Here is a 12,883-nt window from a genome sequence, read left to right on the forward strand (position 1 = left end):
GAGATAGGGTGGCGGGCAAATGATGCTTTCCCAGCGCAGACTGGTGTGACTAGGCTGCGGAGGAATAGTTCGTGCGATCGTTTCGGCTCTCTCCTGTTTCAAGCAAGCTCGTTCACCGCACCCCAGCCCCAGGCCAGGTCCGGCGTCGTCATCGGAGTACTGTAGCACCTGCAAGCCGGGCTGCCTTCCGGTGCAACATGTGCCGAAATCAGTTTTCTCAGGTACACGGTACCGCTGCACGGCACGGGCAGAGAGGCGAAGGAAGTTACTGCGCCAACACGGAGCGTCTCGGCCGTCCGAACGACCACGTTTCCAGGCGGCAAATGATTTGGCTCACGTACTCTGTGAGCAAAAGCGTAGACATATGTATGTTGACAGAGACCGTAGACTTGTTTCCTCTATCGGAGCACGCCATCGCCGACTGGAGGAGCTACCCCCGTAAGGTCGCGAGGGACGAGCTGCTGGCGCGAGCTCCACTCGGTGGCCCCGGAAAGACAGCGCAAATTGACGAGTGCCTTCTTCGCGGCGAGCAAAAGTGCAATCGAGGCCGCCTAATGACGGGCGACAACGTTCCGCCTAGCCGCCAAAATTACGGTGGCGTTAAAGATGGTGGCCCATGGGTCTTCGGCATGGTCTGCGCGACCTGAGGGGGGCTGCTACTTTTCAAGGTCGACCGACGAAAGGTGGCGGCGCTAGGCGCCATTATTGCAGCCAATTTTCAACCGGGGACCATTATTCATAGTGACGAATTGGCCGCATACAACAGTATCCCAAATTTAGTGGATGCTAACGGGGCTATGCCTGAATCTGCATTGGGAGACAGTTAACCACAGCTTGCACTTTGTGGAAACCAACATGGGCATTCACACGCAAAAAATAGAAAGTTATTGTCAAAAAGTGAAGCGCCACTTCGTCACCAGTGGATGAAGAGTAACTGCACTGATGCTGGAGTCCCACCTGGGATAAATGTGGTGGCACTCAACGGCCGCGTGCGCTGCAAAGACCCTTTCTTGCGTTTGTTAGAAGCCACGGATCGCTTGGGCTACCCAGTATAAAGACTCTTTCCTGCGGTTGTTAGAAGCCATCGCTCGTCGCTAGCCAGTATGAAGGTGCGTCACAATGTAAAAGAAAATAAAGCGTAGTTTTTTTTATCCTTGCATGAGTGTTTTCCGACATTCCTGAGTGTTTACACGGTAAGCGCGCGGCAAACCACTTCTGCGCTAGCCGACGCTCCCTTCGTCTCGCAGCCCTACTTTAGCGCGAGCAACGAGCGATCTGTTGAAAGCCCAGTGTAAAAATCAGGCGCACACCAATCTGTGCTCGGAATTGGGAGTGCAAGCACGTAGCGAGCCGCACCAGTTCAATCCAGAGGAAAGAGAAAGAGCAACAAGCGATCTGTTCAAAGCCCAGTGCGAAAACCAAGCGCACACCAATCTGTGCTCGGAAATGCTAGCGCAAGCACGTAGCGAGCCGAGCCAATCCAATCCAGAGGAAGAAAGAGGAGGGCGAACGTGCCCTCGTGGTATAACGCGAAACGATTAAACTACAAATTAGTGCAATACACATTCAGTGTACAACTTGTAAACTTTAAAACACCTATACCCTAGGGTAATGTGACTAATATCATTGTACTAAATGCATTTATTTGATAACTTGCTTGTGCCTCTAATGCACTCGGTGGAACGACAAACAAGTGAAAGAATGCACGACCATGCACCGACCGTATGATCACGTGAGCCCCAGTTTGTCGACCGCCCATATGGCAACGCCCAAGGGATGATGGCCACCCAGAGTGAATCTAGATAAACCAATGAAACTGGAGGTGCGCCGACGGACAAACTTTGTCTTGTGACCATTAGTTCTTTCATCTTGGGGCGTCGCCAGAACTCGTGAAGATCCTTAGTTTCGCCAAACTCGGGGCATCCTGCATAGCACCCCTGCTGTAAATATGTATAAGCGTATGCATTCCACCATTAGATATTTCATTCGATATTCAGTACTTACTATTCATATTATTCTTATTACATTTTTTATTTGACCAGTTCTGCTGCAAATATATAGCCATACTATACCGTATCGTTAGAAAACAGTTGCAGGACTATTCTATTTTATCGCTACGGCGCTACGGTTCGTCCAGTGGATGTAGTTTTTGGACCTATGTCTTTGTGTGACGTTCATTTTTTGCGTACTCATGAACTATAATAACTAAGCTGCCCAACAGTTACTGAAAGACTTATGGTACCTTGGTGGCAACCCATAATTACTGAAGGTTCGTACAAACACAACAATATGAAAGCTTGAACTTTATTGCGTTGTTCTGTCAAGCACCCCAACAACAGTCCCCGCAGGCCTGACCAGAAGCGAGGCCAGAATGGTCCGGTACAGCCAGTTGCTGCTAATTCCCGTATAGTGTAGCGAGTTCGCCTTTTTTTCTGCAATTTAGTTTTGATAGTTTCAAAGCTAATAATAATTCAGCGATAAGTTGCGTTATATTTATTATATTTCACATTTATTTACAATACTGCACCCCGTACAGCAAGATATCGCCTGGCGTGAATGCATGAATTTTTCCCACCAGACAATATAAAAACTATACAAAATGCTCCATCACCACTTTGTGCATATTATACACATTACATGCGCTGAAATTACGCAGAAGTGCTTAATGTGAGCCAATAACTGCTGACAAAGCCAGAAGGAAAAAAATTGATATGAATCGGTGGCATGTACACCAGCGTCCCTGCTGCAAAAAACCAATCGTAGAACGACTTGTTATGAAACCGCAGTCACGTCCGCCGAGCAATTTCCGCGTTCCTACGCACCTTTATATATGCCTTTTGTGCGTAAAACCTTAGCTGTGGGACGTTGATATCCGGACAACATTTGTAGGCTTCAAATAAACGACTATGTGGTGGCGGGTGGTGTTTCCTTTTACTGCCCATTTAGTCGAGATGGAGTAGAAGGAAACAGCGCACATCTGTAGCCACAGATATTATAACATGGATCGCTGCGTTCCCTCTTTTCCCGCAACAAAGCCCACCGCCCGCGAAAAGGCACTGGGGGATTTCTTCTTAACGACCGACATGGCCATTCCCTTCTTTCCTGCTTTCCGTACAAAATGAAAAAATAAACCCAAGCAAGTCAAGAGCAGGCTTCCGTGGAACGTCAATAGTGAAATTCTTGCGGATCCGGCTGATCAGAGGCCCAAGAGGATGCCCGCAAGGAAATACTCGAGGGCTTGGTGAACTGATTACGTTATTGTAGTGTATCCAATAGCCGGGGATTATTCATGCGAGACGGGAAAAGCGGGAATGGAGTGATGCACCACTGGCGCGAAGAGGAAGGGAGCACTAAAGGACTAAAGAAAGGCAGGGATGTAAAAACAGAAAGATTACATTGCTCACCAGGAATGCCAAACAGGAAGATGAAAGGTTTAAGACATAAAAAAGGGGGGGGGGAGCAGTGGAGCATGTGAGGGTGGTATAGAGCGCAGCTGTCTTCTGGCACGAGCAATCTTTTTACGAAGCAACGTTTCATATAACAATGCCACTGACATGAGCAAGCGATTTCAGCACCGGCTAGGGAACCAGGTACAATGTGTTAGCCGTTTTATACCGCTAACTGAGGATAACGCGTCGTCATTATCTCATTACCGTGTCACCGAGATGTAACGGGGATGCTGTGATAAGGGCTAATGAAGCTGTACTCAGTGATGGTGTTAATAATTATCTCTATGCGTTATGTATGGCTGTCGGTTACATGGCCTTTTGCTGCACAGGAACTGTTAAACAATCTTTTCTGTTTGCTTTTGCCGGCAAGTATGAATGTGCAGCAGAAGACAGTGTGCAGCACACCCTGGTTGAAAGCGGCCTCACAAGGTCCACCAAGAAAGCTGACATTGATTGCGACAAACCTTATCACGTTGGCGTGCTAACAGTGATATATTAGCATTAAACATGTTCCCAGACTGGCCATTCTAAAACTGCAACGCTGCCCTCTCATTCGCATATAGAATTTGGAATGTACTCTACTTTGTCTAGGTGAAAGTGCTGCACAATAACACCGATTGTTACGTTCTTTTGAATTCGCTCAATTGCGGTGAAATGGTTATTATTGATAATTATAGCAGCTGTTGCGCTTTTTAAAGGTGACTTAGCCAAGCCTCTGTACCAATAGCTTTAGTTTATTCAGCGAACATTCCGACTACACATTCGTACGACTGTGGCAGGATACGAAACAGACTAGGCATATATAGAGAGGTATACTTGTAGGATTGGTTCTCCACAAGAAAAGAAAGTTACCTATCAAGAAAGGGGTCAGGCACGGAGACACAATCTCTCCAATGGTATTCACTGCATGCTTAGAAGAAGCATTCAAGCTCTTAGACTGGGAAGGTTTAGGAGTGAGGATCAACGGTGAATATTGTCACGTAGTAGTGACGCTGAAGAAACAGTCGTAAAACTGTGTACAACGAAACTGGTTGTTTATTGGGCGAACCTGTGCCCACAAAAGCAAGGTACACTCAAAGCACAACGATAGCGGCGAACACAGTCGGCGATCGTCGAAAATCTGATCAGCGGCGAAACGCGTCGGCTTTTATACCTGAGTCATCGAAGGTTCTAGATTAATCCCTGATGCCCGCGTGTCTTCCAGAAAGTTCTACACAATTCGCGTCGGTCATGCAATCAGATAACATAAGTGTCGGTGAAAGCAGGCAATGGAAAGAAGCATCGATAACGTTCTAGAAACTTCCGATACAGGCGCGTCCTGCGCCGAGCGATAACGTTTAACATTTGTTAGCCGGTGGAAAGCGGCCACCGGTGAAAGATAAACATGTATACGTGTCAATATCAGCAACCTTTGGTTTGGGGGTGACATTGTTCTATTCAGAAACAATGGGGACGAATTACAGCAAATGATTGAGGACCTTAACCGAGAAAGTGTAAGAGTGGGGTTGAAGACTATAATGCAGAATACAAAGATAATGTTCAATAGCATGGCTAGGGAACAAGAATTCAGAATCGCCACTCAGCCTCTAGAGTCTGTACAGGAGTAGGTTTACCTAGGTCAATTACTTACTGGGGACCCTGATCATGAGAAGAAAAGTTATAGAAGAATGAAATTAGATTGGAGTTTCCATCCCACGTTATGCGTAGGTTGGATAACCGGTGGACCATTAGAGTTACAGAATGGATACCAAGAGAAGGGAAGCTCAATCGAGGACGGCAGGAAACTAGACGAAGAGATGACGTTAGAAGATTTTCAGGCGCAAGTTGGAATCAGCTAGCACAAAACAGGGGTAATTGGAGATCGCAGGAAGAGGTCTTCGTCCTGCAGTGGACATAAATATAGGCTGATGATGATGATGGTGACTTGTAGCATATTGTAGAGCAACTGTAATGAACTAGTCACTACTGAAAATTGCGATCATAGCCAAAACTTTCGTGGGCATTATTTGTAACACAATAACAGAGTACCATCGTGATAAGGTTGCTAGTGAAATAGCGCACAGACTGCTCTGTGGTTCTAAGCAAGGGGACCTAATTGGGACAGTCAACGAGTAAAATGTTGTTCCTGATGGACGCATGCAATTGTGTGTGGTAATATTTTGAGGAATAATACATCCCGTTCGCACAATTCCAATGCAACTTTCAGAAGCGATTAAGGCGTACACAGTGGCTTTTTCACTGTTAATTAGGCAATCATGAGCGAATATATGAGGAAACGTAGGACTGCAATGCCCTAGCTCTTTATGGGAGAAAAAAAGGCGCTGAGAACATTCTATTGAGACACATCTGAGTAGATACAACCTGGTTCAAGGAAGTTCTGTGAATTGACACAAGCTGCGCATGCTTTCACTACTTAACTCACCAGTTATTTCTCCAAAAACAGGATATGCGAAAAGGATAAGAAGAAGAACGTAAACTTTATTTTCAAATCAATGAGATTCGAGTCCGGCGTCTCTTTAGTGGGGCTGGGCACCCGCCGCTGATGCGGTTCTGAGACCTTGTCTCGAAGAGGCTTCCTCGGCTCGCTGGACGGCCCAGAGCTGTGCTGTTAGGTTCGAGCTGAGCAGTGCGGTCTTCCAGCGCGAGGGGAGGCTGGCGGTGGAAGAGACGGAGGGGTCGGCAATGCCTGACGTGTTAAGTCGTGACACTCCCATAACATGTGATTAAGTGTGGCAGCCTCGCCACACGATGTGCATCTGTTTGTAGTGTACATGTCTGAATACATGGCGTGCATGAGTCTGGGGTTTCTGTAAGAATCCATTTGTAATTGTCTGTAGTGTACTGCTTGCGTCCTGTCTAACCTAGCGTGAGGGAACGGGTACACGCGTCTCTGTAACTGGTAGTGTGTCATGATGTCGTGGAACCTGGTCAAACGATCCTCCCACGCCCAGACGTTTGCAGTACTCCGCGGGGGCTCTTCTTCCGATGATGCTCGGTGAGTGAGGCCTCGAGCAAGGCGGTGAGCCGCTTCGTTGGGGATGCTCAATCCAGTGTGTGCCGGGATCCGTAGCAAATGCCTTCGGTTATCGAAGTCGGCCTCTCCCCAGTGTATGGGATGATACGCCTCTTGCGAGATGCGCCCATTTGCAAAATTGCGAATTGCTGTTTGCGAATCGCAGATCATGTATGTAGCTTGGTTTGTGTGAGGGCCAGTGCTTTATGATAAACTTTATGATTTTTAGTGGTGTAAGTGTTACCAGCGGTGATGGTTAAAGGGCCCCTAAACCACCCAGAGGTCGAAATTTAGTTGTGGTGTTGCAGTTGTGCACGAGCCTACAACGAACACGTAGCCGCGAGAATTTTTCGAAATGGTGCCGTAATAGCAGAGTTACACGCGTTTGATGATCAAAAAACAGCCCTCGCTCGTTTCGCTCTTTCCTTCGCTACTCTCCTCGTCGGCTGGTCTCCCCTCCTTGCCGATTGCTGCTACAAATGTCACGTGACATACGTCATCACCAATGCGCTTCTCAAAACACTGCCTACTTCCGGTTAAGGCACGTCCACGCTAGCCATGCTAGCGGCACATATTGACCCTTTTCGCGGCGCTCCTGTGGGCGCTGCCATGTTTGATCACGTGGGGACGCGTCCATTTCTTGCCTCAGCCACCTCCGTTGCCTCCGCGTTTACAATGCAAGCGCGTGACGCCGGCGCGGCGCAGCAAACCGCTGTTTCGACGCGTATCATAGACGGTGACTGCGGGCATGACACGAAGCTTTGGCCGCAGCTTTAGAGGACATGTACTTACGTGCTTTCCGAGCTCATTACGCCTTGTCCAAACGGCGTGAGCAGCGTATACGGTGCTTGTACTAAAAGCGGGGCTAGAAATGTATTCTAAGCTGTCCAAACTTTCCGCTAATGAATTAAATCGGGATCAGTGTGCTCTGCGTTCTTTATTTGGCAAACATTTTGAACCAGCGGCTTGTCATATTTCTGACTCAGTAAGGTTCCACGGTGCGGCAACTATCTGATTGTTTATTTTCAGCGTAATCACTCGCGGGTGTGCTCTTCCGCGATAAATTTATTCTTTCTGTGCACAAAACTTGGAATTTAAATGTTCTGTACTTTGCGGTAGCTCGTAGCAAAGACATATTATCGCTAGTCCCTTGCTTGCTATGTGGACCGTCACGAAACATTCAGCTTCCAACATTCGTGTCTTGTCGGTGTAGTCGCCGCCACTCATGCTTCGGCACATTGATTCAAGTGTGCGCCTATTCACTGACACGTTGGCGACAGGATGGGCGTAAGCTTTCGTGCGAGTAAGGGTGGATGTGTGTAGATAGCCTGCGGGAAACTTAATATGCCAGTAAGTGGCACTACATTTTGTAACGAGCGGTAGTAACTCCCAAGTGCCAAAGTTACGGGGTTGAAATCCTTTCTTTGGAGGTTAGCTATACAGCGCAGACGGATGAATTATATTTTTTTATCCTCGAGGAAAGCCGTGCATCGCGAATGGCGGCACCATAGGCAGTCCTTATGTAGCAACGGCGACACACGTTGATTCCATTCATTAATATGTGAATCACTATTTTTGCAGCTAACTACCGCACACGTCTTCTCTTTATCGTTACACATTTTGCAGTATGAATTGGGCACAGTGCATTAGCGCACACCCAGTTGCATTTTCGACAGCTGATCGCACAGTAGCAGGGTAGAAGCAGTAATGGTTTCGTATTCGTGCGCATTCGCTGAGGCAACGTATGGCGCGCGGCCGAAAGCGCCATCTCGTTCCTGTAGAGCAAACTGCTCCGCGAAAAGGGTCAATACCGACGACGAACCGGTCTCCTGTCTGCCGCGCGAGAGGTGTCCAAAGTAGACGGCAGTTCAGCCGGCGCCCCGCCCGCTGCACCATCAACGGGCCAATCGACGACCGCGAAGCTGCGCGCCTCCGCCACCGGCAACGAAAACATCGGCTGCTGCTGCTGAGTGCACGGCTACCGACGGGAGACGACCGGCTCGGCTGTGCTCGCATCGCAGCCGACGGCGCCGCTAATATCAGCGTATTTTTCTTCTTTGTGTACAATTATTGCGAAGAGCGATAACAACGATAAGAAAATATTGCGGCTTGTGAGCGTCGGTAATTCATTTCGAAGCGCCGTCCGCTTTAGCCTTGAAGGGAACCGGAAAAGGCCTAGCGACAATATCGGCGCCGTCGAGCGATCAGCGGCGGTGAGGCTGCCACACAAATGAGTCCCGGTCTCATCCTCTCTACGTACGGCAAGGAAATCTCGCCGCTCGCGAGCAAAACCGCTGTCGAACGGCGGCCCGCGAATGGCAAACAGCGTGCGGCGAGTTAGCGGGCCGGTAACGTGGACGTGGACTCGGCGCTTCTCGGCTACCCGATGTTGCTGCGGTGCCAGCGCGTGTTATGCGAAGCGTGCCGCTATAGACCCAGTGTTGCGCGCACGTCTGGCAAGGCCAACACTGTCGCACTCTATTCGCGCAGCTAATCAGACCGCTAAGCATGACTGTGTTGGAACACGAGCGATTTGGCACTTGCGTTGCGGGCTGTAAATACCCATGCGCAAGCGCGCACAAGCGAGCAACACGGCGAGGACGAGCAGGGAGCGCGCGTACCTGCTAGCAGACAAACCGGAAGTCGTAGGTTTTTGTTCGACCAATGAACATCGTTTCCACCGTTGATATCACCAGATTCCCCCTGCTGACGTCGTGACGACCGCTGGGGTTCCGGAAAGGCGAGGGGAGGAGGACGGCATTGTTTTTTTTTTTTTTTTTGTGGCGCGCCCGCGGCGCGTAGCGCTGCAGCGTTTGGCATCATTGATCGTGACGGCATTCTGAACTCGATGCGCCTGTTTACTTGCAATGTTCAAAAATATCTGAGGTGGTTTAGGGGCCCTTTAAACGAGAAGCAGATTTTCTCCTGATCTCTGAAGTGGAATCACATTACCAACTTTTATTCAGTGGGCAGAAAGCCCATTTCAATTGATTGTTCGAGAGCATTTGCGGAATGAAGCAAACGTTGATGAGCGCCCACGTTTTTGAGAACATAAGGTGACTATGATCACCGCCAGAAGGAGAAGATGATTTTCATATAGTAATAACTAAACTCTCCAGACAACCAGCCTTAATGTTAAATGGAAACATAACAAAGTTTCCTTGCGTAGGATATCGCCAACCCACTCCACGGCTCGTTGGTAATGTAAATTTTACGGCGGCTTTTTCTCATTCTCCTAATGATTAATACCTTGCAGTTCTGCGGCAGCCCTTGGTCAAGATAATTTCACTTAGCGAGCACTTCCTGGAGGTTGCCGTGTATAAGCTCCCTTAGCCACGACAAAGCTTAGGAATTCTCCAGACTTCCCAGTATCATATTTCACGACATTTAATAATGATATCCGTATCATTTTTGTATACGTCATTGTCTCAAAAAACTAACGAGAAAAAAAAACACTACACGAGAGTTAAAATAATGTTAAAAATTTGAATTCGCAAACAGTTGTACATGGTCGCCACTTTTTGACCCGTCACTTTATGCACGACCATCAAGAGTAAATCCTAAACCTCACCTTCTGCTTGGTGCGATGAGCGTTCTCCTGTTGACGAGTAAACTCGCCGATGCATCGGTCTCCCCAGAGTACCCGGCTCATGCGCCAGTAGGTGAGAGCCAACGTGGCCACCGGAACGCCGTACGTGAGCACCAAGAACACCACGTTGTATCTGCACGGGTGAAAGGAAGATAACTTACATACCTAGGACTCAAGACTCCAATAGAAAGTGTAAATCGTCGTATTAACACAAGCTGGAAAGGTGACATGGGCACCCTTCCAGCTTTTCAGACATAGTAGTAAGCTGGATTACAGTTCTGGCAGCTTCCTGGTTAGGAGGTGCCCTAGAATGCTGAAAGAAAGTGGAATGGCGAGGCTATGTGCGTTACGTTAGATTCACATGACGAACCAAGTTTCGCGGGCGAGAATGACGTCGCTTAGTGCCGCCAACTGACGCCACACACAGGGACGTCTCATTTCAGATGCTATCGGCACACTTCGTTGCAGCTCAGCCACGTCACCCTCGTCCACAGAATTCGGTCCTTTGTATGAATCTGTCTCCAGGGACGCTATAACGTAAAATGATTGCAAAAGTTTTTGATTCCAAACTCATGACGTCAAATTTACGTAACCACCGACGCAAGCATCGGGCGGTGACCCACAGCGTTGTCTGAACAACCCCATCAAACACTCTCCTCGTGTATAGGAGGTCACCTTTGTTCGCTTTCAAAACCAATAACATTGTCTACGCTCAGCGGTTTTTCTTATCTCATTGGCTGACAAGATGCGAGGAGCATGCTCTAGTGGAGAGGGTTTGATTAGGCCGAGCCAGCACAGTGAAAATAGATAACCGCTTGAAGAGGGTGGTGCCGGCTTCTCCGATTCGTCCGCTTCGCCTTACTTAGCTTGCGGTGGCTGGTCGAAAATCGCGGCGGCGTGCAACGGAAGGATAAGAATGCCACTAAAACGGATCTTCAACAAGGAAGAGTTGGCAGAGCGATGTTGTATGCATGCCGAAAGGGCTTGATAACGTTTTACTGCCACGCAAAAAGGTTTATCATGCGCAGATAAATACATGCTCACCGGCAGGTGCGAGTATCGATGACCTGAGCGATTGGCGGGCAACCATCTTCTATTCCTTTCGGAACGTGGCAGTCTGTGGCTATTCAGAACAAATTTTAGTTTTGTTCGGCATATTAATGCATTTTTTCCCGTACACGTCACTTTGACGTGGTGAATTTTCGTGGTTTTGTGACGTCGCGTGACAGACAGGCGAAGTGGGCGTAGCCAGAAAACATTGGACCAATAGTAGAGGGCTAATGGTGAAAAGGTGTCGAATCAGGAAATATTATTTTTACTTTGTGCGGTTTAATAATGCATAATCAGTGTAACACGTTATATCAGATGGGGAGCTATCGCGGTTTTCGTGACGTCGCGTGACAGACAGGGAGTGGGAAGTTGGGAGTGGCCCGAAAATGTTTTGACCAATCGTGGAGGTTCATTGCAGAAATTGGAATCAAAACAGTTTGTAATCATTTTAATTTATAGCGTCCCAGGGGTTAATAAGGGGGACGAAGGCAATTGCGCTGGCAATAACACTTCGTTCAGGATGACATACACGTTGTTTCAGGTAAACTTGGCCAAACCTTAAAAGAGGCAGGAGCATGCACGATACGCGAACACTACCAACTCGGCATTGTTCGATGTCCTCTTGAGGAACTGAAAGTACGGTGCTGAGGTAAGCGAAAACAACAATTTCAAATAAAAATAGTTATCCAGTTCTAAAGTCCCGATTTTAACACCAAATTTTGACGTTATACTTGTGCACATTGCTAGTACACATTTATTCCTTTTCTTACCATGAAGATACAGCTGTGGTGGCCAGCCTTAATCTTTCTGGGCTCCAAGAAAAGCGCTCGGGTTCTTAAGTGTTGAACATGGCTGGACGTTTCCACGCAGCTACATTTTTGCCATGTTGTAGTTGAAAATGTGGAATTTACTTTAGACATGCAGCAAACTTATGAGACTTATGATCGATACGAAGAGCAAAATGCGTATTTTGTTCCATAGTTCGGTAAAATAAACACAACTTACTCAGATTCAATTACGGAAATGCCTTTAGTTTATGGTTCACCCAGATGTAGGCTTAACACAACCAAACTCGTTCGGGCTAATTCGGCCTCAATTTCACCGAGACAGACTCATCCTACTACTCTTGTACTCGAACTTGCCATGCAGAAATAGGACACCACCGAACTCACCCTGAGAACACAAAGAGGCAGGCTCACTCAAACTAACGTACTCACAGACATTCATTCGGGCCCACTTCGATTCGCAGTAACCGACTCAGTCAGGCTTATGGAATCATGGGCTTTATCCCGCTTGTCGATACACAGAGATTCACTTGGCATCAAGTGAGAATCAGGCTCCACCGAATTCTCGTGGATTCAAAAATAATTAGAATGGCATGTGTTTCACATTTATTTGAAGACTTTGAGACTCAAATTCTCATTCATTGCGACGAAGTCCAGTGACTAACTGACTCATTATGTTTAGACTCACTCCATTTCAGGTGGACTCAACTTTATGAATTTAGGTTCATGTCCGCTTCACTTCGACTCACTCAGGCTGGTACGCAGGACTGGTAGGTAGGTAGGTAAAAACTTTATTTTTGTCCGACACAGACACAGCACCGTGCATTTAAGCCGTTGCTCGGCGCCACTCCTGTACTGATACACAAAGCGACATTGGAATGAAAAATAAACAATATAACAAAAAGAAATACAGCCGGCAGAAAGCACCCACACGCGGTTGAAGCACAAAGCTAAGTATAAAAACCGAACGTTTATCTTCTTGAGCCATTGCTTCCCT

General features: G+C 47.7%; 1 protein-coding gene across 1 annotated transcript in view; it reads right to left on the reverse strand.

Annotated features, from left to right (window-relative positions):
* LOC119448574 (tachykinin-like peptides receptor 86C) overlaps positions 1-12,883 on the reverse strand; it is a 382,544-nt gene that overhangs the window by 200,860 nt on the left and 168,801 nt on the right. The window contains exon 3 of the mRNA XM_049664211.1: positions 10,034-10,184. Coding sequence (XP_049520168.1) covers positions 10,034-10,184 — 151 coding nt within the window. The remainder of the gene's footprint in view (positions 1-10,033; positions 10,185-12,883) is intronic.

This window comes from Dermacentor silvarum, chromosome 1, assembly GCF_013339745.2.
Source record: "Dermacentor silvarum isolate Dsil-2018 chromosome 1, BIME_Dsil_1.4, whole genome shotgun sequence".
In the NCBI taxonomy this organism is placed as follows: Eukaryota; Metazoa; Arthropoda; class Arachnida; order Ixodida; family Ixodidae; genus Dermacentor; species Dermacentor silvarum.